The 25,489-nt window shown below is 35.1% G+C and overlaps 1 protein-coding gene across 2 annotated transcripts in view; it reads left to right on the top strand.

The window, feature by feature from the left end:
- PNPLA8 (patatin like domain 8, phospholipase A2) overlaps positions 1 to 20,574 on the top strand; it is a 48,907-nt gene extending 28,333 nt beyond the window's left edge. For both annotated transcript variants that reach the window (XM_037010882.2, XM_037010883.2), the window contains exons 8-10: positions 5,594 to 5,788; positions 13,834 to 14,029; positions 19,530 to 20,574. In XM_037010882.2, coding sequence (XP_036866777.2) covers positions 5,594 to 5,788; positions 13,834 to 14,029; positions 19,530 to 19,804 — 666 coding nt within the window. In that variant the 3' untranslated portion in view covers positions 19,805 to 20,574. The remainder of the gene's footprint in view (positions 1 to 5,593; positions 5,789 to 13,833; positions 14,030 to 19,529) is intronic.
- The last annotated feature ends 4,915 nt before the right edge of the window (positions 20,575 to 25,489 follow it).

Here is a 25,489-nt window from a genome sequence, read left to right as displayed (position 1 = left end):
ACAGTTTAACTTCCTCCTAGCCACTCTGGGTACCTTTTATATGTTTGTGTTTTCTGATTGCCATGGCTAGGACCTCCAGAACTATGCTGAATAAAAGTGGGGAGAGTGGGCATCCTTGTCTTCTTCCTGATGTTAAAGGAAAGGCTTTCAGCTTCTCACTGTTAAGTATGATGTTGGCTGTGGGTTTGTCATATATGGCCTTTATTATGTTGAGGTACTTGCCCTCTGTACCCGTTTTGTTGAGAGTTTTTATCATGAATGGATGTTGAATTTTGTCAAATGCTTTTTCAGCGTCCAGGGAGATGATCATGTGCTTTTTGTCCTTTTTGTTTATGTGGTGGGTGATGTTGATAGATTTTTGAATGTTGTACCATCCTTGCATCCCGGGAATAAATCCTACTTGATCATGATGGATGATCTTTTTGATGTATTTTTGAATTCAGTTTGCTAATGTTTTGTTGAGTATTTTTGTATCTATGTGCGTCAGGGATATTGGTCTGTAATTTTCTTTTTTTGTGGTGTCTTTGTCTGGTTTTGGTATTAGGGTGATGCTGGCCTCATAGAATGAGTTTGGGAGTATTCCCTTCTCTTCTACTTTTTGGAAAACTTTAAGAAGAATGGGTATTAGCTCTTCATTAAATGTTTGATAAAATTCAGTGGGAAGCCATCTGGTTCAGGGATTTTGTTCTTCGGGAGTTTTTGTTTACCAGATCAGTTTCGTTGCTAGTAATTGGTCTGTTCAGATTTTCTGTTTCTTCCTGGGTCAGTCTTGGAAGGTTGTATTTTTCTATAAAGTTTTCCATTTCTTCTAGGTTATCCAGTTTGTTAGCTTATAATTTTTCATAGTATTCTGTAATAATTCTTTGTATTTCTGTGGTGTCCATAATGATTTTTCCTTTCTCATTTTTGATTCTGTGTATGTGTCTGTCTTTTTTTCTTGATAAGTCTGGGTAGGGGTTTATCTATTTTGTTTGTTTTCTCAAAGAACCAGCTCTTGCTTTCATTGATTCTTTCTATTGTTTTATTCTTCTTGATTTTATTTATTTCTGCTCTAATCTTTATTATGTCCCTCCTTCTACTGACTTTGGGCCTCATTTGTTTTTCTTTCTCTAGTTTCGTTAATTGTGAGTTTAGACTGTTAATATGGGATTATTCTTCTTTCCTGAGATAGTCCTGCATTGCAGTATACTTCTGTCTTAGCACGGCCTTCACTGTGTCTCACATATTTTGCAGTGTTGAATTGTTGTTTTCATTTGTCTCCATATATTGCTTGATCTCTGTTTTTATTTGGTCATTGATCCATTGGTTGTTTAGGAGCATGTTGTTAAGCCTCCGTGTGTTTGTGGGCTTTTTTGTTTTCTTTACATAATTTATTCCTAGTTTCATACCTTTGTGGTCTGGGAAGCTGGTTGGTACAATTTCAATAATTTTGAATTTACTGAGGCTCTTTTTGTGGCCTACTATATGATCTATTCTTGAAAAGTGTTCTATATGCACTTGAGAGGAATGTGTATCCTGCTGCTTTTGGGTGTAGAGTTCTGTAGATGTCCGTTAGGTCCATCTGCTTTAAAGTGTTGTTCAGTACCTCTGTCTCCTTACTTATTTTCTGTCTGGTTGATCTGTCCTTTGGAGTGTTGGAGTGAGTGGTGTGTTGAAGTCTCCTAAAATGAATGCATTGCATTCTATTTCCTCCTTTAATTATGTTAGTATTTGTTTCACATATGTTGGTGCTGCTGTGTTGGGTGCATATATATTTATAATGGTTATGTCCTCTTGTTGGACTGACCCCTTCATCATTATGTAATGTCCTTCTTTATCTCTTGTTTCTTTCTTTGTTTTGAAGTCGATTTTGTCTGATACAAGTACTGCAACACCTGCTTTTTTCTCCCTATTGTTTGCATGAAATATATTTTTCCATCCCTTCACTTTTGTCTGTGCATATCTTTGGGTTTGAGGTGAGTATCTTGTAAGCAGCATATAAATGGATCTTTCTTTTTCCATTCTGTTACTGTGTGTCTTTTGATTGGTGCATTCAGTCCATTTACATTTAGGGTGATTATTGATAGATATGTACTTATTGCCATTGCAGGCTTTGGATTCGTGGTTACCAAAGGTTCAAGGGTAGCTTCTTTACTATCTAACCATCTAACTTAACTCTCTTATTATGCTGTTATAAACACAATCTAAAGGTTCTTTTATTTTTTTTCCTTTTTCTTCTTCCTCCATTCTTTGTATATTAAGTATCATATTCTCTATTCTTTGTCTATCCCTTGACTGACTTAGGGGGTAGTTGATTTAATTTTGTATTTGCTTATTAACTAGCTGTTCCACTTTCTTTTCTGTGGTTTTATTACCTCTGGTGATAGCTATTAAACCTTAGGAAAACTTCTCTAAAATGCACTGTCGAGACAGTTTGTGGGAGTTAAGTTCTCTCAGTTTTTGCTTATCTCGAAATTGTTTAATTCCTCCTTCAAATTTAAATGATAATCTTGCTAGATGGAGTATTCTTGGTTTGAGGTCCTTCTTCTTTCTTGCTTTAAATACATCATGCCACTCCCTTCTGGCCTGTAAGGTTTCTGCTGAGAAGTCTGATGATAGCCTGATGGGCTTTCCTTTGTGTGTGATATTTTTTCTCTCTTTGGCTGCTTTTAATAGTCTGTCCTTATCCTAGATCTTTGCCATTTTTATTATTATGTGTCTTGTTGTTGTCTTCCTTGGGTCCTTTGTGTTGGGAGATCTGTGCACCTCTATGGCCTGAGAGACTCTTTCCTTCCCTAGATTGGGGAAGTTTTCAGCAATTAACCTCCTCAAAGACACTTTCTATCCCTTTTTCTCTCTCTTCTTCTGGTACCCCTGTAATATGAATATTGTACCATTTGGATTGGTCACACTGTTCTCTCAATATTCGTTCATTCTTAGAGATCCTTTTTTCTCTCTGTGCTTCAGCTTTCCTCTTCTCTAATTTGTTTGATTTATTGTCTCCTCCACTGTATCTAATCTGCTTTTAAAACTCTCCATTGTGTTTCTTAATGATTAGATCTCTGCCCTAAATTCATCCCTGAGTTCTTGAATATTTTTCTGTACCTACAGTAGCATGTTTATGATTTTTATTTTGAAATCTCAGGAAGATTGGTTAGTTCAGTCTCACTTGATACTTTTTCTGGTGTTTGTGAGATTTTTGTTTGAACCAGGTTCCTTTGACATTTCATATTTGTATGTGGCACCCACTAGTGCCCAGAAGCTCTACTCTCTGGAGCTGCTCAGCCCCTGGAGCGATGTCAGGGGTCGCAGGGGCACAGTGCTGGTGCCTGGGGGGAGGAAAGAGCTGTTTTCTGCTTCCCAGCTGCTATACCTGTCTCCACTGCCACAACCAGTGGGCCAAACACACATGTGTAAGCCTCTATGCTTTGAATTTGTAGCTGCTATAGACAGGGCTTCCCTCCGGCTGTTCTGATGCCAGGGCAGGGTTTGCAAGCCAGATGCAGGCTGGTGGGGAGGAAGGCACAGCAGGCTGCGTATCATGGTGGGGGGCCTTGGAGCAGCATATCCAGCCAGGGGGATGGAGTACCTGAAGCTCCTGAGAGTTCCCAACTTGCTGGGCAGAGTGCGCCCAGACACTTTTGTCTGTCCTTGCCCCTTTAGCAGACCTCTCGCTGTTGGGAAGTCTCTCATTCTGTCTGTCCAGAGCAGCCAGATATCGATCCCTGTTTTTCACATGCAGCTGGAATCTCAGTCTCTCCAGGTATTCTGCCTGTCTTAGCTTTCCAACTCCACTAATCACCATAGCACCATGCAATGTAGGTTCGTGCTCCCAAAGCAGATCTCCAGGGCTGGGTGTTCAGGAGTCTCAGGCCTCCACTCCCTCCGTGCTCCGTTTCTCTTCCTCCTGCCAGTGAGCTGGGGTAGGGGAAGGGCTTGGGTCACAGCTTTGGTATGCTACCCTGTTCCATGAGGTCTGTTCTTTTCTCTGGGTGTATGCAGTCTGGCACAGCCTTCTTTCCTGTTGCTCTTTCAGGATTATTTGTATTAATTATATTTTTATATTATATTTAGTTTTAGGAGGAGGTTTCTGTCTCACCTCTTAGGCTGCCATCTTTAATCCCATGGAGCTTACATTTACTCTTGGATAACAAGCTGTAACCATGAAAAATTGAATTCTACATCCTCTCTTGCTCATTCACCCTTGCTTATTCATATTTTCATTCATTTTGTAGATATTAATTGTACACCCAGTGTACCAGCACTATAGGCACATTGGATGCACTAGTGAGTAAGTGCAGATATGGAGTTTATAGTCCAATAGGGCAAAGTAGGCCTTCATCAAATAATCACACAAATGAGATAGTTTCCCTGAAAGAAGAACTATGAAACACAAAAACAGTTTTCTGAATGCATGTACTTGCAGGACATGAGATTAGAGATCTCAGTGTGAAGGCTGATGAGTAGGAGTGTTCCTGGCAAAGGGAGCCACCCTTACAGGAGGAGTCACGGAGAAGTTCAGGGACCGAAATGCAGTTCGTGGAAACTGGAGCCCAGGGATCACAGGGCTGGAGTTGGAGGTAGATCAGACCAGCACAGCCTCTGAGGCCATGAAATGAGATGCACATAGCTCTTTGGAGAGGATGGTAGGATGCACTCTGCACCTATTGTTTCTTCTCCTGTATCTTCAGGGCTTCTTGTTTGTTTGTTTTTAAGTTTTAGAGTTGCCAACTTTAAGTAAATGAATTTTACACCTGAAAAAAATAATTCAGTCATGGTAAATGGAGCTGCTGCCTACACTTATTCAGCCTGTCTATATACAGTTAATAGAAATGCCCTCCAGATTTTCATGTATGGCCAACTCTTACCCACAGTGTCCTAGGGACACTCATGGATTACAGGAACTGGGGATATAACCTTTGACTTATAAAACATAAAGCACCCAGGCCCCTGGTGGGGCTTAGCACAGGACCTAACAGCTTTGGCCTCATCAATACCTTTTAGATTCTTAAGTTTATATTGAAGATCATTAATAAATACAGTGCATTTTACATAAATTCAGCTGACATCAATAAAATCTGACACCTAAAGTGATCAGCATTCTTCTTCTTTATAAAGATAATTACCCAGCTACTAGTTATTAACTGTGATCAGAAAGCCTTGAGAGTTTGTGTAATGTTAAAAATTTCAGTTACTAAAGTTGTGATGCTTTCAAAGAGCACAGAAACAAATGATGGTACGAAGATAGTTTATTCACCTTTAAGTAGTTGCTATACCTTACTACTCCTGCTGTATCAATTATTACATAAAGGTCTACAAATTTATGTCTTAGTGATGTATTTTTAAATAGCTAATCAAATCTTGTAGTCAAAAAGATTTTTATTATTGTATAATACAGTTCTCAAAAATATTTCAGCCCTTGTATCTATTTTCTCATAAAGAAATACCTATTTAAAAAGATCTGGTCCCTTAACATTAATGGGTTTTGTTACACATTTATCTTGATGGGTAGAGTTGTAGATTGTTCATTCTTACTACTAAATAGTATTTAATTTCTATTGATACCAAATATTGCTGCTTGCAGTGGGATATTGTTCACTTTTTAACTCACTAGGTAGCTGCAGTGAGTACCATAGTAAACAGAGGGATAACGCCAAAAGCTTTTGTGTTCAGAAACTATGGTCATTTTCCTGGAATCAACTCTCACTATTTGGGAGGCTGTCACTACAAAATGTGGCAGGCCATCCGAGCCTCCTCCGCTGCTCCAGGCTACTTTGCAGAGTACGCACTGGGAAATGATCTTCATCAAGTAAGTTGACTTTAAGGCTTATCTTTTTAAAACTTTATGTGATTAAAAGGAATCAGCATGTATTAAATGTCACTGAATTAAAAAGGGATCAATCAAGGATATTTTCTTCTTTGTGTCTCTATGTGGTAAAAGTTATGCAGTAAGATATTTGTATTTGTTGTTTGTTTTTGTTTTAAGTTAACTTGTAAATTAATTTCACTTGTTTGTTTTTAGTTAAGTCTTCGGGCTTGATTTTAGGACATTTTTTTGTATGTTATATAATGTAACTCATAGGCAATTCTTATAATTTTATTGATAGAAAAATCAAGCAGTAATTTATGATTGGCCACCAAATGTGATAAAAATTAAAAAGAAACACAGTCCCTGAAAATGCAGAACCCAATCTATTTGACAGTTTTGGTGGACATCTTTTGAAGGAGAGGATATAGTAAAACAATAGTAAATATTCACTGTTAGCTTTGTGCCAGACACTTGTATAGTCCTTTGCATACTATACTTCATTTAATCATCACTACTTCCAAGGTAGATAGAATTACTTCCATTTTACAAATGAGGAATTGGAATCTTAACAAAGTTTAAGTAATGGGACTAGGATCACAGCTGTTAAGTGACAGGATACTATCTATAATTATGCTGTTTTTAAATTTTTGGCAAAGTGATCTGTAAAATTGAGTATTTCTGGTAATTCTTTTTCTGGTATGTACACTCATTAATTTATTGTAAGCTTTTTCTCTGTCAAGTTTCTCCCACTACTTATGGAAATCTTCACTCATAGCTTATACTAAATGATAAAAAAAAGTCAATAACCTTTTTGAGTTGCCCCTTCCAAAAAATATATATATTTTATATATCCTTTTCATGTGATGTCCTATTTAAAAATCAGTCTCTTTTGATGGTGTTATTAACCTCAACTTTCCTTTCTAGTCATGAAGTATGTGTGCTTTCTTTATTAATTTGGTACCAGATTGGGAAAAAAACTATTTTGACAAGGATTTTTCAGATATTCAGAAGGTCATGCATGTATCTATATAAGCTACATATCAACTATATCATTTTAATTTGCATGTGTCAGGGTTATAATAACTAAAACATTTTATCAACTTATTTTCTTTTATATTTTTATACAGTAGCTTTAGAAGTATTTTTAAATGTTACTATTTGTTATCCCATTTTCTTTCTACCTTTCTAGAAGAAATGTCATAATCTTTGTAGTTAAGAGATTAAAATAGGATTCCTTTTGCCTTCGGAGTCAATTCAGACTATTTCTTACTTTGTCAAGTCAGTCATTGTTGAATTATGTAAGGCACTTCCCCTTCTGCTTTTCTCTTCTTTCTTCTACCCACTCAGGGCAGAAAGTGCTGGCTGTAGGATTTCTTTTTGACATTGATTGGTCAGAAATAAGCTTTTTATTTTAATATGTAGCTTACTGTTTTTAACAATTATTTCTCCATATTCTTATAGTATTTTCACTATGGCATAAATGGAGAAATAATTGAAACAATGTATTCAAAATATAGTAGTTAAGATTTATTATTTAAAGCCTTGTAGTGGTTGTTATACTACAAAACTGCAGTTATGCCAAGTATCAGTGAAAGTCTCACATGACAAGTTACTGCATTTCAGGACCATATGTTCCCAGACTTCAAAAGAAGTTAATTTCATTTGCTAATTATTCTTTATCTAAGAGGAAGTAGTTCTAAAGTTTAATTTAGTCCTATAGAATATATATAGCAAGCCAAAAGTAATTCAGCAGTTCTTTCTCCATTTCAGATAGACTAGTGATACTTCTTTTCATGCTTAACCATTTTTATATTGATGACCATAATCTTTGAACTTAGATTGAGCTAAGATTAAAATAACTTTGCATATAAATTTCATGTGAAGCATATAACCACATTCAGAGAATATACTTTCATGTACATCAGTGACTTGACCCCAGAAAGATGGATACATCTAACTTAATGAGCATATTCAAATAAAATTTGCAATCTAAGCAAACCCTGTTTAAGTAAATATTTTGCTTATTGCATATACTTAAGGAAAAAGTGGGATATTATCCTCCTCAAAAGACACCATGAAAGATTGATTAGAATAATCAAGGTGTGAATAATCTTGATTGCTTAAGCAAAGAAAACATTCAAGCAAAGTCCCTTTCCACCCTTTCAGAAGTTGTCAAGTTTAAAACTAAAATACGGTTCTTACTTATTACAGTTCTATTAAGTTCTTTGAATAATTTTATTAGTTTTTTTCTCATTTCATTTTTAAAAGCCCTTTTAACTGTCATGTCTGACATATGTTTTAGTATAAGTTACCTCATATCCCTGGAATCAAATAGAGTATAAATTATAGATTAATACTCTATTTGAGCAGTTAATTGAATGTAGTGATTTAATTCAGAGGTATGAGTAGGTAGATGGGTAAATTTCATTTGCCTTTGACTAAAAAGAGAAGAATATTATTATAGTATTTACAAGATTTATTTATTACATGTCCTAGAAAACTATAAACTGGGAAGAATTATGTTTGAGTAGCTTTCAATATATTACATCTCTCTCCCACCCACATTGCATCATACTTATTTTAAATAGCACTTTTTATACAAAATTGTCCCTCCTCTCTCTTTCTCTGTCTGTCTCTCTCTCTCTCTGTTTTAGCCAGCTTTATTGCAGTATAATTGATATATACATATTTATACATATTTGAGGAGTTTGGACATATACATATTGTTTCTCTTTTATCTTTTTCTATCTCCACCTCCAAAATTAAATCATTCATTCTCTGTCTTTAGAGATAAAGCCTAATAGTTTAGTTTGCACTAAAGGTTTTGATGACAGATTCTAGTATATTATTTCTGTTAGACCTTAATTACATTTTAAAAGAATATTTTCAGAACTCAAGATACATTAGCCTAAAAGGAATTACTATATTTCATATAAATGTTCCTAGGGAAAGAGTGTTTTTAGCAGAAAGAGCCTAGCTAACACCTGCCAAATTCAGCCCATGCCAAGTCACAGCTGATCATTTTCATTATAACTAGATGGAAATATAGTAAGTGCTTCCTCAGTGCCAAGCACTAGGTTAGCTCTGAAGAATGTAAAGGTTTTTAATAACTGCTAGCATGCTGTTTGTGTTTCTTGGATCCCACCCTCAAATAGCTCAAACTAGACTGTATAAACACTGTTGTAGAATGAGATGATAAATTAAGTAATAAAAATATTTACATGGTTAAGTAGTGTAGAAGATAGGATTTATCCTGTCAGGATTGGCTTTACAAAGAAGTTTTCATCTGAGCTGATGTATAAAGAATGAATAGTTGATTAGGATAGAAATGGGATGGAGAGGGGAGAAAGGAGGATGATTGCTTAATGATCACAGAGTTTCTGTTTGGGGTGATAAAACTGTTGAAAATAGATAGTGGTGATGGTTGTAAAACAATTGGTATGTAATTATTACCACTGATTTGTATTTTGTATATTTTACCATAATAAAAAACAAATTTTTTTTAAAACCCTAACATAAAAGGCTAAGATGAGATGATTAGGAGACATTCGCATTGTCCACTGGCTGTTTTCTGGCAGGTACTCTGATTGATGAAAGGATTAAATGTATGTTAAAAGCAGTAAAAAGTATCCACATTTCATGCTATTAAGCACATTCATGATATACTGCAGTTAAAACAGAATCCTGTGTGTACCTCTAAGAGATAAGTAGCAAATTATCTAATCAATTCATTTCTCAACTCTGTTTTACCTCAACATCTAGACGTGTACCTGTGAAATACCAAGTACACAAAAAATAAATAAGTTTGAGTATGAATACTTAAATGAATGGCAAGGCTACAGGAAATACCATAGACCTAACATTAGCCTAATGACTTACTAATAGAAGAGGCATTTGACAAGAGGAAGCTAACTATAAACAGAGCTTAACAAGGGATGGTATTCTTCGCCCCTGGACTAGAGTGAATACCAAAAATCTTAAATTCTTTGTGTGTTTTTTTTAATTGAAATCAGGTAAAGTTTAAGGAACAGGAATTTACTTTCAATCTTGGTTATTGAAACTATTGGCAACTATTTGATTTGGAATTGATTTTACTATTGTCAATTCTTGCTAAACTTCATTTTCCCCGTCTTTAACTTTTTTGTCTTTTCTGATCCTTTTTATAAGCCTTTATAATAATGAAGAAGTGTTTCATCTACAATACCCAGATGATTAGAAGCTACACAGAGTATAACTGTAGAATTGGAGATAAAAATAGTCTAATAAAAGAGAACTTTTTTGCTGAATTGGAAATGAAATATTTTACTTCTATTATGGGATGGGTATCATTCTTATATCTTATTAATTGAAAAACAAAGGAAAAAGTTGAAAGGATTAATTCAAATTTGTACTTGAGAAGGCCTTTGGGAAATAATTATTACTACATACATTTAAAGAATTCAAGAATATTTTTACGAAGTTAAACAATTCAAAACCTAGCCTATTTTAACAGATATATAAAGATAACTAAATTTAGAAATAGTTTCATTTAAACTGATGAATGAGCAAACAAACTGTGATACGTCTGAATAATGAACTAATTGTCAGCAGTAAAAAGGAATGAATTACATAGGCAGTGGCATGAATATATTGCAGGAGCATTATTCTAGGTGAAAGAAATCAGACTTAAAAGACTATACTGTATGGTTCCATTCATTTTTATAACAAGAGCTAACGTGTAACCTTGGAGAGTAGGTGAAAGAATAGTTTTTGAGAATAAGAGGATTGAGGAATCAGAGTCCAAGCTGTAGTAGAGATGTGAAGTCACATGCGGTGGCATAAAGAATTTCTACCCCACGTACATGGAGCAGAAAGGAAATCGGTGAGCCTGGTGCTGACTAATTTGTTGAATGAGGAAGAGTGATTTGGAGGTTGGTAGCTGTTGACAGTGATGAGGAAATGATGATTTATTCTGTCTGGATTGACTTTACAAAGCCAATATACAGGGCCTTTAAAGAACATGAATTTCCAAGTGGATTTAGACTAAAAATGGTCTAAAAGAAACACTGAATAACTATATTACTATAGCATTTAACTATATTATACTAAGGTGTACACTGAGAATTAAGTTTTTCGAATCCATGATAATGATACGTTTAGTGCTAGCATGTGCGCTACTATTTCCTCATTCTGTTCCTGGTACAAATTGCCCTTCTCCTGAGCCTAGAAAGTGAGAGGGGCTTCACTGTTCTTAGGCTACCTGCCTGTCAGGCAGCAAACAAGGCGAGCCCCACCCCACCGCCTTTTTTTCTGTCCCAGACCTGGGGCCATTCACAGACCTGGTTTGTGCAATCTTTAGGTTTCAGAGACAGTCTGTAAGCATATCTCAGCCACAAAGGGATGTTTATGAAAAGAGCCAAAGACCTGAAATACGGTGGGCCTAGGAATAATGTGCCTTGTTGACAATCTTTTAAAAGGATAGCCTCTTTTTATTAAAGTCATGGATGTGGAAACATAAGACACATTCTTTTGAAGAGATGTAGTTAGAGAGTTGTGGAGATTGGCAACTCAGGGGAGGTAGAAATTGGATTGGAAGTGGTAGCAAACCACCCAGCCTCAAATGGAGAATAGAAAAAGCAATGAAAATGTGACACAACAGCTTTTCTGAGGGTCCCCACAGCCATGTGCATCGCTGTTATCCCAGAGGTATCCCAAAGCTGCAGTCGGGGATGAATGACACATGCTCTGATAAAGGACCATTAGCTTCAGATCGGCTGTTTCATAACTAAAGAGCCAACTGACTTTCTCTGGGAATGTAGTTACCATTTGGGAACATTGCTGTATTGCTGCCTTCTAGTGTAATCTGACCCAACCAGAGTCTTGTTGGAGATACACATTTTTGAAGAAGTTGTTTTTGTGATGCTTAAAATGAAGAGCTATCATTGATATCTGTGATTTGTGAGATAAATCCCCTAATTAACAGCATAAATTTACAAAAAGGGTGAAGAACCCAAAAAGGGTTCTTCTTCACATTCTTTGAGAAATTAAAACAGTAGTCTACTTCAGTAGGGCCGAGTCATGCCTCGTGTTTTTCATGGGCCCTCAAGCCGGAGAGCACAGCACCGGGAGTGGTGTGGGTAGGTGGCTCCCACATGGAAGGGACATCACTCAGGAGAAGTCTGTCTCTGATCCTTCCACTGCTGCGTGTGCTGCTTTTTACCTTTATCAGAAACTTGCAGATTTTTGGAAAAGGAAGCTCTCAACAAAGACTTTTTTAAAGTTCTAGGGCCAATCCTAAAATAAGTTGCCATTGAGCCCATTTTAAATTATGTGTGTTTGTGTCAATACTCAAGAAAACACCTTATCAGCAAATTTTAGAACTGGAAGGGATGTTAGAAATTATCTAATTAAACCTTATTTTAAAAGTCATTATGCCTCTACCAAAGGGCTAGTAGGTAGAAGGGCTGAAATTAGAATTATAAATATCAGTATTCCTAATCTGTGTTTTTCCCCCACGATCTCGAATCTCTGAGAAAAAATTAAAATGCCATTATTTTATTGTTTTTTTAAAAGTATATGGCTTATTGCAGAGTTTTATACACACACACACATGAACTCTGCTCCAAGGAAAACTCTGTTATGCAAAGTGACCAAAGATTCTAGATTGCCTTGGTTTTACTCTATTAGTGCATTAAAAAAGAATTCTGAAGAAATGTATGTTCTACAAGAAAAAGAAGTTGGTTTGTTAAATATCTTTGCTCGAAAATATTCGAATTACTGTGATAATGGCTCCTTCATTTAGAGTATATCATGCATTGTTGCATGACAGTTGAGGTTGTACTTCTCTTCCTATCCTTATGGAAGACATTTCTCAAAATACTTTTTAAAAACTGTGCTAGCCTATTCAGCAAGGTTTTATAATAACAGATTGTTTTCTACTCAATATGTTAGCATTATTTCAGCTAGGTTCTTGCTATAATAAATGATTCCTGGTACATGTTCTGAGGAATAACTGGGAGTTAGTTGAGTAAAGAAGGGCACTGGGGAAAGAGCGTGTTGAGTGAGAGGACAACATAGGCAAAGACGTGAAGGCAAGGGAATGCGACTTGTCCAAAAAGCTGAAATGATTCATGTATGGCTAGGCTACAGGATTAGAAGATGACCAATTCTGGATAGCTTCAAAATGCAAAATCTAGAATTACTGGGAAAGGTTACAGGAGGAAGATTGGGCTTTTTAGAAAGGAATAATTTCTAACAGTTTACAGCTTTTCAAATTGAATGCTAGTACCTGGGAATGCAAGATTGATTATATACTTTTATTTGAATACATTTTCACAGTACTGTATCAACATATTTTACCCTTCTTTCATTTTGAATTCTTCAAAATAATAGTTATTGATAAAAGCTTAGAAATACAAGTTTGCCTACTTTGTTTAAGTTACATCTGCATTACAGTGAATGCGATACTTTGAAGTATTATTAATAAAATTTCAACTTAAATTAGTTGAGTTGATTTGGTTATATTTCACTTGTGAAAGAAGTATTTGTTTTAATAGTTTGGTAGAACCACCACTCTTTTGTTAGTTTTTATATAGACTCTATAGTAATCACCAAACAAGGATAATGTATCTTTAAAAAGCAGCACATGAAGTTCATTTTATAGTTTTGAGCAAATATGCAATGCAATCCAGGAAGCTCAAACTTTCATAATAGGAAATTTTGGTTAGTGAGTTTTCACATGATTTTTTTTTGCAGCTGTGGTATGTAAAATAAATTCACCTTTAAGGAGCCTCTTGTTTTTCAATAATTTGTTTGGTTTATTACATAGTTCAGCTTTCCCTGTAAGTAAATTTTTTAAAATTAATTTTTTATATTTGAAATGTAGTTGATATACAACATATTGGTTTCAGATGTACAACATAGTGCCTTGATAATTATATACATTACAAATGCTCCCTGTGAGTAAATTTTAAATGGTTAAAATATAAATTTTTATTTTCATATTTGAAAACACAATTCCACTTCTGTGAGTTTTGTACTATATTTTTTTGACTTACATTTTACAGGATGGAGGTTTGCTTCTGAATAACCCTTCAGCATTGGCAATGCATGAGTGTAAATGTCTTTGGCCAGATGTCCCACTGGAGTGCATAGTATCCCTGGGCACCGGCCGCTATGAGAGTGATGTGAGAAACTCCATGACATATACAAGCTTGAAAACCAAACTATCTAATGTCATCAACAGTGCTACAGACACAGAAGGTTAGTCTGTTTATTTGCTTCCTTTAAGCTCTTTAACTTTTGGAATTCAATGTTTAGTAGAATATGCTGATGCTAACTGCAAAACAGTGTGTTATATCTGTAGTGCAGGCTTAGGAAGCACATGGGAGCAAGTTTTTGTTGCTTCCATTTCTTCTCACCCGTTTGTTCCAGGTGACCCTAGAATAGAGACTGTTCTCTCTTTGGGAGCTATTCCTTCCTTTGTCTGCTTACAGCTGGAGAAGTATGTAAAGCAGGATTAACACAGAGGCTTCTTGGGAGACTTCTAAAGCCAGTTAAGAAAGAGGGAAAAGAAAAGGAGCCAGGTTGGCTCAAATGTACACATGGTAACAGTGGGAGAATTAGAGTGCTTAGTAGTTAGGTTGGTTAGTAATGTGGAGGCACACTGGAATTACAATAAACCTTTACTTCCACTCTTGCTGCCCCTATAATCTAGTCTTCATATAAAGTCCAAAAAGATCCTTTAAAATGTGAATTAAATCATGTGTTTACCTTGCTCATAACCCTTTAGGCTTCCCATCACACTTAGAACAAATTTCAAAGCCTCAATCACTGACATTTCCCAGGCCGTGTAATACCCAGCCTTTCAATGTGTCTCTTCCCCCTCTTGAAATGTGCCCCCTCAGTAAGGTATATTCAGCTACAATTTAATTAAACTTGCTAGGCAGTCTCCTGCCTCAGGGCCTCTGCAGTTGTCATATTCTCCCTCTGTAAGGCCTCTCCCCAAAAATGCTTCCTTCACTCACATTTCATTCAGGCCTCTGCTCAGATATCGCTTCCTCAGAGAGACCTTTTCTGATCATTTTCCAACTCTTTTGGCCATCTCTCTTTAACTCCTTATCCTGCTTCTTTCTCTTTTTTCCCTCTTACAGCATTTATCTCATTATGGGTGTATATTATATATTTGCTTTTTTAGCTGCTTATTATCTCTACTCCAAAGAATATAAGGCACCAACTTACCCAGTTGACTGTGTTGACTGCAATGCCTGGCACATAATAGGCAGGCAGTGAGTATTTGTTGAATGTCTGGTTTTAGTTTTGAGGTCTGCCACTCCTTATTTTACTGTTGTATTTTTAAGTCCTTTTTGAAACCTGTTATTACATTTTTAAGAGAATTGTTAACCACTTAGCAGCCCCTTGCTTCTGACTCTCATTCTTTCCATATCATCATGTTATTGGCCTAGTCGTTAGCCTACATGAGGATCTTAAAATCCCTACTAAGGACTTTTATATCTATTAAATGAGAAACCAAGAAAAGCTGACATACTGGATTTTTGACTATTTGAAATTCTGTCAAATCAGTAAAATCCTCTTACTGTAAGTAATCTGCTAGAAAAAGATAGCTTTAATTAGTCTCATAATACTTTTAGTATACCTTGTGTAAACCATGTGATGGGTTCATTTGAAATTTTTAAGAAACGTGAAATACTGCCTCTGTGTACTTACACTCTAGAAGGTGAAACAATTAGAATGAAACATATAATTGCTGATACTAGATGGTTGTTGACCTGTAAAAACAGCAAGTTTCATTTGATTCAATCTAATATGATATCAATTGCTAAATGGTGAACAGTTGTAGATGATTAAGATTATGAATTGAGAGAAGGAATGAGAAATTAGATTATTTTAGATGATTTACAAGAAATAAATTAGACCTGGTGCAGGTCTTAAAGGATATATAGGGTTTGGACATTTTAAAAGAAGGTTAAGACTTCCACTTCTGGCCATGATATATTTCCTCTCAATTTAAACCATTAGAAAATTGACCAACCAATGTTTTTCAGACACTAGACGACAGATGGCATAGGGCAGTGATCCTTAAGAGAAGGAAAATAAATAATCATTGTTGCCCAACTTGCTACCAGAAAATAATTTCTAGGTTATAGTACAAGGAAGGGGGAACCTAGAAAAGAAGGAGAGTCCCTTAGAATTTAGGAAACAGAGTTTGGAGTTCAAGGAAGACAAGGAACCTAGAATTTGTGGACAAAATACCACAGAGGAGGCAGCTTCACAGAGAGAGTACTCCAGAGATATACAGAGGAACCTCCATGGACACCTGCTCTGTACCGGCATGGGAGGAAACTATCCAAGGCAGAGGAAAGAACCACCAGAAAGGATTAGAACAATGCTTGGCTCTCACATAGGACCCAAAGTAGCTCAGATTTCCATTGACCAGATTAGAAAAACCGTGTTAATACATGGGATGTGCAGTAGAGTCCTCAGAGCAGTACTGTGTCAGTAGTGGCATAAAATTAGTTCTAGACAAAAGGCTGCTCTGGAACCATCCTTAACAAATGTTGAAAGCAATCCTCAAAAAGAATAAATTGGCCCCAGTTAACAATATCCACTATTAAAATAAATCTAATGATATTTAAAGGACTACAACCAAATTCTAGCACACAAAGATGTAAAAATGCACAATGTTTGACATCCAGTGAATGATTACCAGGCATACAAATAAAGAAGAAAATACATCATTAACCAGGAAAAAAATCTAAACAGTGAGAACAGACCTAGATATGAAACATGATAGAATTAGCAGACAAAGACATTACAATAGCTATTATAAATACATTCTACATCTTCATTGGGATAGAAGAAGACTTGAACATGATAAGGAAAGAAATGGATGATATAAAGAAGACCCAGATTAAACTTGTGGTGAAAAATACAATATGTGAACTGAAAAATGCAGTTGATAAGATTAACAGCAATTCTACACAAACATGTATAGAAAATAGAAGAATAAACACTTCCCAGCTTATTCTTGAAAGCCAGCACTACCCTGACACCAAAACCAGGCAAAAGCATTATAAAAATACATAAAAATAGCAGTCAGGATTCCCTGTTGATAATACAAGCTGAAATCCTTAAAATTATAATAATTAATTGAATTCAGCAATATGCAAAAAGGATACATACAGCATAACCATTAGGGTTCATCCCACAAATACAGGGTTGGTTTAACATTCAAGAAATCAAATAAATTCACCTTATTAATATACATATAAAAGGAAATATTTATGATATCTCAATAGATATAGAAAAGACATCAGACAGAATTCAACATCCATTCATGATGAAAACCCTCAGCAGATAGGAAAGAAGGGTACTTCCTTAGCCGATAAAGGGCATCTACAAAAAAAAAAAAAAAATTAGAGCTAACATCATATTTAATGGTGAAAGACTGAATGCTTTGTGCTTAGATCAGGAACAGAGTGAAATGCCTCTCTTCCTGTTAGTCAGTGTTGTAATAGAGGTCCTTTCCAGTTCAGAAAGGCAGTAAAAGGAAATAAAGGCATATAGATTAGAAATGAAAAAGTAAATATTTATAGGCAATATGATTGAATCTATAAAAAAAGCCACATGATTAATAAGTGAGTCTAGCAAGGTCAAAGAATACAAGATCAATAAAAATCAGTCATTGCTGCATACTACCAATGAACAATTGGAAATTGAAATTTAATATATATAAAGATAGGTGAGTAGATATCATTTATAATAGCATCAAAATATTAAATACTCAAGCAACTGTGTTATTATGTGCAAGACCTGAACAGTAAAAACTATGAAACATTGCTGAGAAAAATTAATGAAGGCCTAAGTAAATTGATAGATATATCATGTTCATGAATTGGAAATATCAACATTGTTAGAGTAGCAGACCACAAATTGATCTGAAGACTCCATGCAATTGCTATGAAAATCCAGACAGGCCTTTTCTGGAGTGGAGATTAATAAGATGACTATAAAATTATCTACCAGTGGGCCTAAAATAGCTAAAATAATTTTGAAAAAGAACAAAGAGAACTTTTTCCCTCTGATTTCAAGACTATAAAACTACAGAAAATAAGGGACTCTGGTATTTGCATAAAGATAGACATATAGGTCAATGGTATGTAATAAAGAATACAAAAATTGATTTATATGTGCAAACTCAAAAGATTTTTGACAAAAATAACCCAAAAAATAACCTATGGAAAGGATAGTCTTTTCAACAAATAGTACTGGGACAGTAACATGACTATATTCAAAAATATTGAATCTTGACCCATTACACCATTACAAATATTAACTTGAAATGGATCATAGATTGAAATGTAAGAGCTACAGCTTCTAGAAGAATACCCAGAAGCAAATCTTACTGGCCTTGGGCTAGGTGAAAATTTTTTAGGTAGGACACCAAAAGCATAAACCAAAAAAGAAAAAAGAAAAACAGATAAATTAGCTCCATCGAGTTATAAATTTTACTCTTCAAAAGACATTTTTAATAAAATGAAAAGGTAAGCTGTATAGACTGAAATAAAGTATTAGTAAAATATGTGTCTGATCCATTATCAGAGCATAATCAGATCCAAAATATAGAGAATTCTTATATATCTGAAGAATATATAAAGAAGAAAATAACAAATTCAGTGGAAAAAACATAGGCAAAATATTTGAGGAGATGCTTCATTGAAGAAGATGTATAATGACTAATAAGTACACAATAGTCTTCTCAACATCATTAGTCATTAAGGAGATGAAAAGTAAGGCCACAAGAGAGTACTGCACATCCTCGAGAATGGCTGATGTTAAGACTGACTATACCAAGTTTTGGGAAAGATGTGGAGTAATGGGAACTCTAATATATTAATCTTTGGAATGCAAAATGGTGCAGCCATTTGGAAAACAGTGTTGGAGTTCTTAAAAAGATAACTTACAACTCAGCAATTTCATCCCTGGATATTTGCCCAAGAGAAATGGCATCATATATAAACAAAAAGGCTTATGTGTTAATGTTTAGAGTAGGATTATTCTTAATAGCTAGAAACTGATGAGAAACAGACTGGAGAGAACAGGCTATGGTAGATCTGTGCAGTGGAGCACTACTCAGCAGTAAATGGAAGGAACTATCGATGCATGCATCAACACGGATGAATTGCATAAGCATTTTGCTAAGTAAAAGAAGCTGGAAGCAGAAGAACTATATATACTTACATTTATATGATACTCTACAGAAGGCAAAGTAAGAGGGTACCAACTTTAAAGAGGCATGAAGGAACTTTTTGGGGTGATGGAAGTGTTCTAGGTCTTGATTGTTGTGATTACACATATTTATACATTTGTCAAATGTATGTCAAGTTACACACTTAAAATTGGTAAATTGTACCTCAATGAAGATCTCAAAAAATTAAGAATAGGAAAGTTGGAAAGGCATCTCAGCAAGTGGCCAACAGGATCACCCAAAACACGGGGAGAGTTAAGTACTGGAGCATGGATTCTAACTGAGCAGAATTACATGCAGTACTTTGGGAGATGAATTTCATTTTGTGGTTACATTCATTATAATGGATTCCTTACTCCTACTGTTAATCAGCTGGGATGACAAAATAAGAAAGGCTTTGTAATTTGCTCTAAAAGAAAATTTCATATTAAAAAAACCCAGATCTTTGCAGAATAACTCAATTTTTTTTATCCACCCTGCCCTCTGTTTTAACAGAAGTCCATGTGATGCTTGATGGTCTCTTACCTCCTGACACCTATTTTAGATTCAATCCTGTAATGTGCGAAAACATACCTCTAGATGAAAGTCGAAATGAAAAGCTGGATCAGCTGCAGTTGGAGGGGTTAAAGTACATAGAAAGAAATGAAGAAAAAATGAAAAAACTTGCGAAAATATTAAGTCAAGAAAAAACAACTCTACAGAAAATTAATGATTGGATAAAACTAAAAACTGACATGTATGAAGGGCTTCCATTCTTTTCAAAATTATGATCAGTGTGTGCATATATTTGCATAAATGAAGGCCTTATCAGAAGATCTGAGTTCAGTAAGGAATTGTGGGGTTCAGCATGAGTTAACTTTGAAATATTTAGGAATTCTGTGGAATCCTGAAAAAGATGGTTCTTGAACCAGCTTGCACAGCACAGAGGGTGTACTTAGTTACAGAAATCATATGGGAATTAGGTTTTTATGATGTTAATAATTATGTGCTTTAGGAATCTTATTGTGCTAGCTGCTTTTAGTAGATATTGGTGTCATATTGTTTGTTTGATATTTGAAAATGTATTAATATATGTGCCAAACAAGAACTAAAAGCTCTCATATATACTTGGAATTTTTGTTTTAGTCACCATAATCATGTTGAATTTATCTGATCACTGATTTTCAAGTGGAAAAGCTAATTTCTTCTTAAATTTACACCACTTATATTTTCACTAACTATATTCTATGATCCAAATGTTGCCTTTCACTGTAATATCATCTAAACAGATGTAGAAAAATGAAATTTTCTCTATCAAAGAACTTTTACATTTGAAATATGAAAGAACCAGATATGGTTTTCAATTTAAAGTTTGCTTATTGTTTTGGTTCAAAAAGATAGATGAAATTCAAGCCAACCATTATATCCCCTGAAATTTCAAGATAATGCTGTATGTTAACTTTTCTAGCTGTACCTTATCACTCACTATTATAAAATTAACTATTTGAATTTATTCAGCAGATATCCCTCTCATTAACAGAAATAAACTATTGAAATAATCTATTGTTAAAAGACTAATGTCATTTTTAAATTTATTGTTCATAATGTAACTCCCCATCTCTTTTTAGCATTTATATATATATATACTGTCAATGGTAGGCTAAAGAAAAAAAAAAGACTTATTTTACTTTATTAGCTTCTATAACCATCTATATTTCACAGTGGTTAATAACATGTACACCAACCCAAATCATTGTTTGTGTCAACCAAATTTATCTTTGTTGTGTTATCCATCTATCTGCATGCAAATCCTTATCACATCATGTTTAGGTTTGTCCCAAAAAAAAATGAAGAAAGAAGGTAAGTGCTCTTTGCTTTGTACATGTAAACTAAATCCACACCCTGCTGGCCAGGTTGTTACATTGGTTCTTTGCAACATTGGTTCCCAACGGAGGTGAAGATGGGTAAGAGTGCTGGGGAGAGCTGAGGGTCAGTAGGCTCATCTGGGCTCCGCTGCAGAGTCAGGCCTCCTGTAGGGGACCTGGAGGAGGGCCAACAGCCTCTCTGGGCATCAGATATTTCATTTTTAAAATGAGGAAAGCTGGCTCTAAAATTTCATTTACTCTTCTTCTATGGCAACCTGAATTCTGCAAATGTACAGCAAAAGATAGAAAAAGATGTGCAAATGAATATTCAGTCCTACAAGAGTAAAGTATCGCTTTTTTTAAAGAAGCAAAGAGAAAGAATAGTCTATTTAGGAAATGTAATATATTTTCCAACTCATCAATTATATAAAAAATGTAGAGAATAAAAACTGTTTTGATGCTCAGGCCTCCTTGGGTATCTCAGAATTTTTATTTCTGTGATAAATGGCATACTAGTGATAGTTCAGTTTTTTCTTGCTGCAAATATTATTTATTAAAGATAGTACCTTAGATAGAGTTGTCCCTAGAGGCATATGGACTGGATGGGATTTCCCTTAGGGGGTGGAAAGCCTGGCCTGGCTTACAATTACACTGTGTGCTTCCCCCCCCCCCACCCCCGCCACACACACACCACATTTTCTCCAGAAGAAAGTAGATATCAAAAGAATCTTCTGAGAAGGAAGGAAGTCCCCAAAAGCCAGCATGCAGTCTGAGGGGTTAGAGTGGGATCTTACAACTTTGTTTCAGTGATAGGATGGAGGGGCTCCCTTTGAGTCCGTCCGTCCATCCATTGCACCAACACCCCTTCCCGGCAAGCTACTGACAGCCGCCTCCCCTTTTCACTTGCTACAGAAAGTTCAAATCTCAAAGTTTACCTAACCTGCTATGCTCTAGAAATAATCCTAGTCAGTTTTAACTACTTCACAAGTTTCGGTGCACAAAGAATATTTCATGAGGAATGTTACTAAACAGATTTGTAACATCCAAATTACAGTTTTTAGGCACAATAAGTATATGAGAAGCTACCAATGATTTCTAAAGATACTGTAAACTAGTCCTTTGAGACTAAAATATTGCATTTATAGGCAACTAGAACAACTAGAAATGTAAGAAAAATACAGATAATTGGAAATCAGTATCTTTGGGTATTGTTTTTAATAAAGCAAATTTCAAGCACACGAAAATGATATTTAATGAAATTTACATACTTGCATCTTACCATAAGGTCTCTCTTGTCCTAACATGAGGCAGCTTGTCTGTTTTACAGCTGAAGGTAACTCTCTGTCCCTTTGTTTTTTTGCTTGGCTGATTCTGTCCCTCTGAACTGTACAATATACAAGTGTACTCTGGCCCTAGTTTCTTTCTTAAACTATACAGCATGGCACCTAATATGTCCCCATGTCCTGGCCCTGTTTCTTTAGCTCTTTTTACCCTCCAAGAAAAGGCACCCCAGTTTTGTTGTGCACCAGTTTTCCGTTATTCTTGTCCCCATTTGTACTTCAAACTGGTTAGCTGAAGAACTCTGTAATTCACCTGAGATAACCCTCATTTTATAATGAAGCCTGCCCTTCCCTTTGTTCAAAAGCAGACTGGGCTTCTTTTCAGGAAAGCACAGAAGTAAGGAACACTCTTCGGAAAGAAGAGCACTCACTCCTAAGTAGGTTACCGATTCTCCAGTGGACTATTTTAAAAGTAGGATAAGTCTTTATGAGAGAAAAATGTTGAAGATAGATAGATGGCCTATTTAGGTTACTTCAAACCCTACAATTCTGGGTTTATATATTTATATAAAATTATAAAATTATAATTTTATAAAATTAAAGTGATCAAATAAGTTAAAAGAATGTTTGTGGGTCAAAGAAGAAATTAGGATATTCTTCTTTGCTTGTGTCACTTTTTATGTAAGATTAACTTGTCTGCAAATAGTTTATGCTTCTTGATAAGCTCCTGTATTTAAATCAACTAGTTTTCATTCATGCCAATGGAAATATCTAATTTTGTTAATCATTTTGAATTTTTTAAATATGGCTTGAAAACGGTACATTTTGAAATTTCTGATTGAAAAACAAAATGTATCCACTGTCAGTAATTTTATTATAACAAACTGTAAGGTTGATTAAATTGTGGTTCCATTTTTACAGTAAGGGAAATTTCATAGCTATGGAAGTAGAGAAACATGTTTTCTTAAGTATTTTCACCTCTATAGAGGAAACCTGAATGTTTTTATGACTGTTAATAGCTAATCCTTAGCATCTATGTGTCCAGCCACTATAGTGAGAGCTCTTATGTCCATGATCCCATTAGGTCTCATTTTATCCCTATGAAGGAGGTACTGTTATGCCTGTTTTCCAGCTAAGGAAACCAAGGCTATAGAAAGGCTATTATCTAATAATGAAATAAAAAAGAAAATTATAAAGAATTTTGGCTTTTCCTTCTCTCTCTCTTGATTAGCCAGGTTCAGAAACTCATTACTCATTGCACAAACACTTAAGACTACCATCTTTAATTCCAGAACTGACTCCATCCTTTACATCATCCATACCTGATGATCAGTTCCTACTTTAACCTGAAGTATTTTTCCCTTTTTTTCATTTCATTGAAGTATGATTTCCATACCAATAAAGTCTTCCATTGTAACTGTACATTTGAATAATTTTTTGTGGGTTTATAGAGTTGTGTAACAGCTACCATAATCCAGCTTTAGAGCAATTCCATCATCTCTAAAAGTTCTCTTGTGCTCATTTGTAGTCATTTCCTGCACCTACCCCTGCCCTACAAGACAAACCAGTTTGCGTTATGTCTTTATAGATTTACGATTTGTGAATGTTTCATAAAAATGGAATCATACAATAGTCTTTTGTATCAGGCTTCTTCAGTTTGCATGCTTTTGAGATTCATCCAGATTGTAGCATGTACTAGCAGTCAGCTGCTGCTACTTCTGTCATATGGATACCCCATTTTTGTTTATCCATTCACATGGTAGTTACCATTTGAATGTTTCCAATACTTACCTGTGATAACTAATGCTATGAAATTCATGTGCAAGCCTTTGTGAGGACATGTGTCTTCATTTCTCTTGAGTAGACATCTGGAAGTGGGATTGCTGCAGTTGTAAGTGCACGTTGTCTTTTCAGGATACAGCCAAACAGTTTTCCAAAGTCTCTGTACCATTTTACCTTCCAATCAGCAGTGCAAAAGAGTTCTAGTTTCTCCACATCTTCACTAGTCCTTGATGTTGTTTGTTATTTTTGGTTATAGCCACCCTAGGAGATATGCGATGGTATTTCATTGTGGTTTTAATTCACAATCCCCTGGTAACTATTGATGTTGAGCATCTTTTTAGGTGCTTATTCACTATTCTATGTCTTCTTTGGTAAAATACCCATTCAAATCCTTTGCCCATTTTTAAATTGCTATATTTGTCTTCTTACTGAGTTTTAAGAGTTCTTTATATATTCTGGATACAAGTCTTTCATCAGATATATACTTTGCAGCTATATCCTCCCAATCTGTAGCTTATCTTTGCATTTTCTCATTGGTGTATTTTAAAGCAAGCATAGGTATTTTTAATTTTGATGAGGGTCAGTTTATCAGTTTGTTCTTTTGAGTTCAGTTTGTGTATGGTGTGAATAGGGTAAAAATTGTTTTGTTTTTGTTTTTTACATAGTAATGCTCAGTTGTCCCAGCATCATTTGTCAAAAAAAAAAATCCTTCACCACTGAATTGCCTTTGTCCTTTTGTCAAAAAATCTGTTGTGTGTATATCTGTGAGTCTATTTCTGGACACTCTGGTCTGTTCCATTGATCTACATGTTAGTCCTATGCCATTACCACACTGTCCTGGTTGCTATAGCTATATAAGAAGTTTTGAAATCAAGAGTATAATTTTTCCAACTTACTCTTTTTCAAAATTATTTTTGCCCTTCTGGTTCCTTTGCATTTCCATGTAAATTTTAGAATCAACTTACCAGTTTACACACACACACGTGCATATGCCTGCTGGGATTATGGTAGGGATTGCATTGAATGTATAGATGAAGTTGAGAGAAATGACATTAGCAATATTGAGTCCTTCAGCGATGTCTGTCCTTTAAAGCATACAATGAACATGGACTATCTCTCCATTTGGATACTTACAAAAATTTTTCAGCAATGTTTTGTAGTTTTGCACTCCTTTTTTATTTCCAAGCATTTTATTCATTTTGATGCAATTATGAATGGACTAGTTTTTAAAATTTCACTTTCTGATTGTTACTAGTATGTGAAAATACATAAATATAATGATTGCAACTCTGATAATAGCACGATTTACCAACTTGGGAATTATCAAGCTAGTAATGTCACACTGACCTAACCTATGAGGTATCGATGGGGTGCTACAGATTATGAAAAATAATTGTAGTATTATCATAATGGTCTTACTGATAATGCATGACTGTAGTAGTTCTGGCTTATTTTTGTCTTTGGTCAATTAACACGTATTTTAAAGTGTTCTATTTGTGCAACAACGTGTGTGTATATGTGTATGTGTGTATATATATATATATATTTT

The sequence above is a fragment of the Manis javanica genome, chromosome 6 (genome assembly GCF_040802235.1).
Source record: "Manis javanica isolate MJ-LG chromosome 6, MJ_LKY, whole genome shotgun sequence".
Taxonomy (NCBI): domain Eukaryota; kingdom Metazoa; phylum Chordata; class Mammalia; order Pholidota; family Manidae; genus Manis; species Manis javanica.
This window is presented reverse-complemented; position numbering and strand designations above follow the sequence as displayed.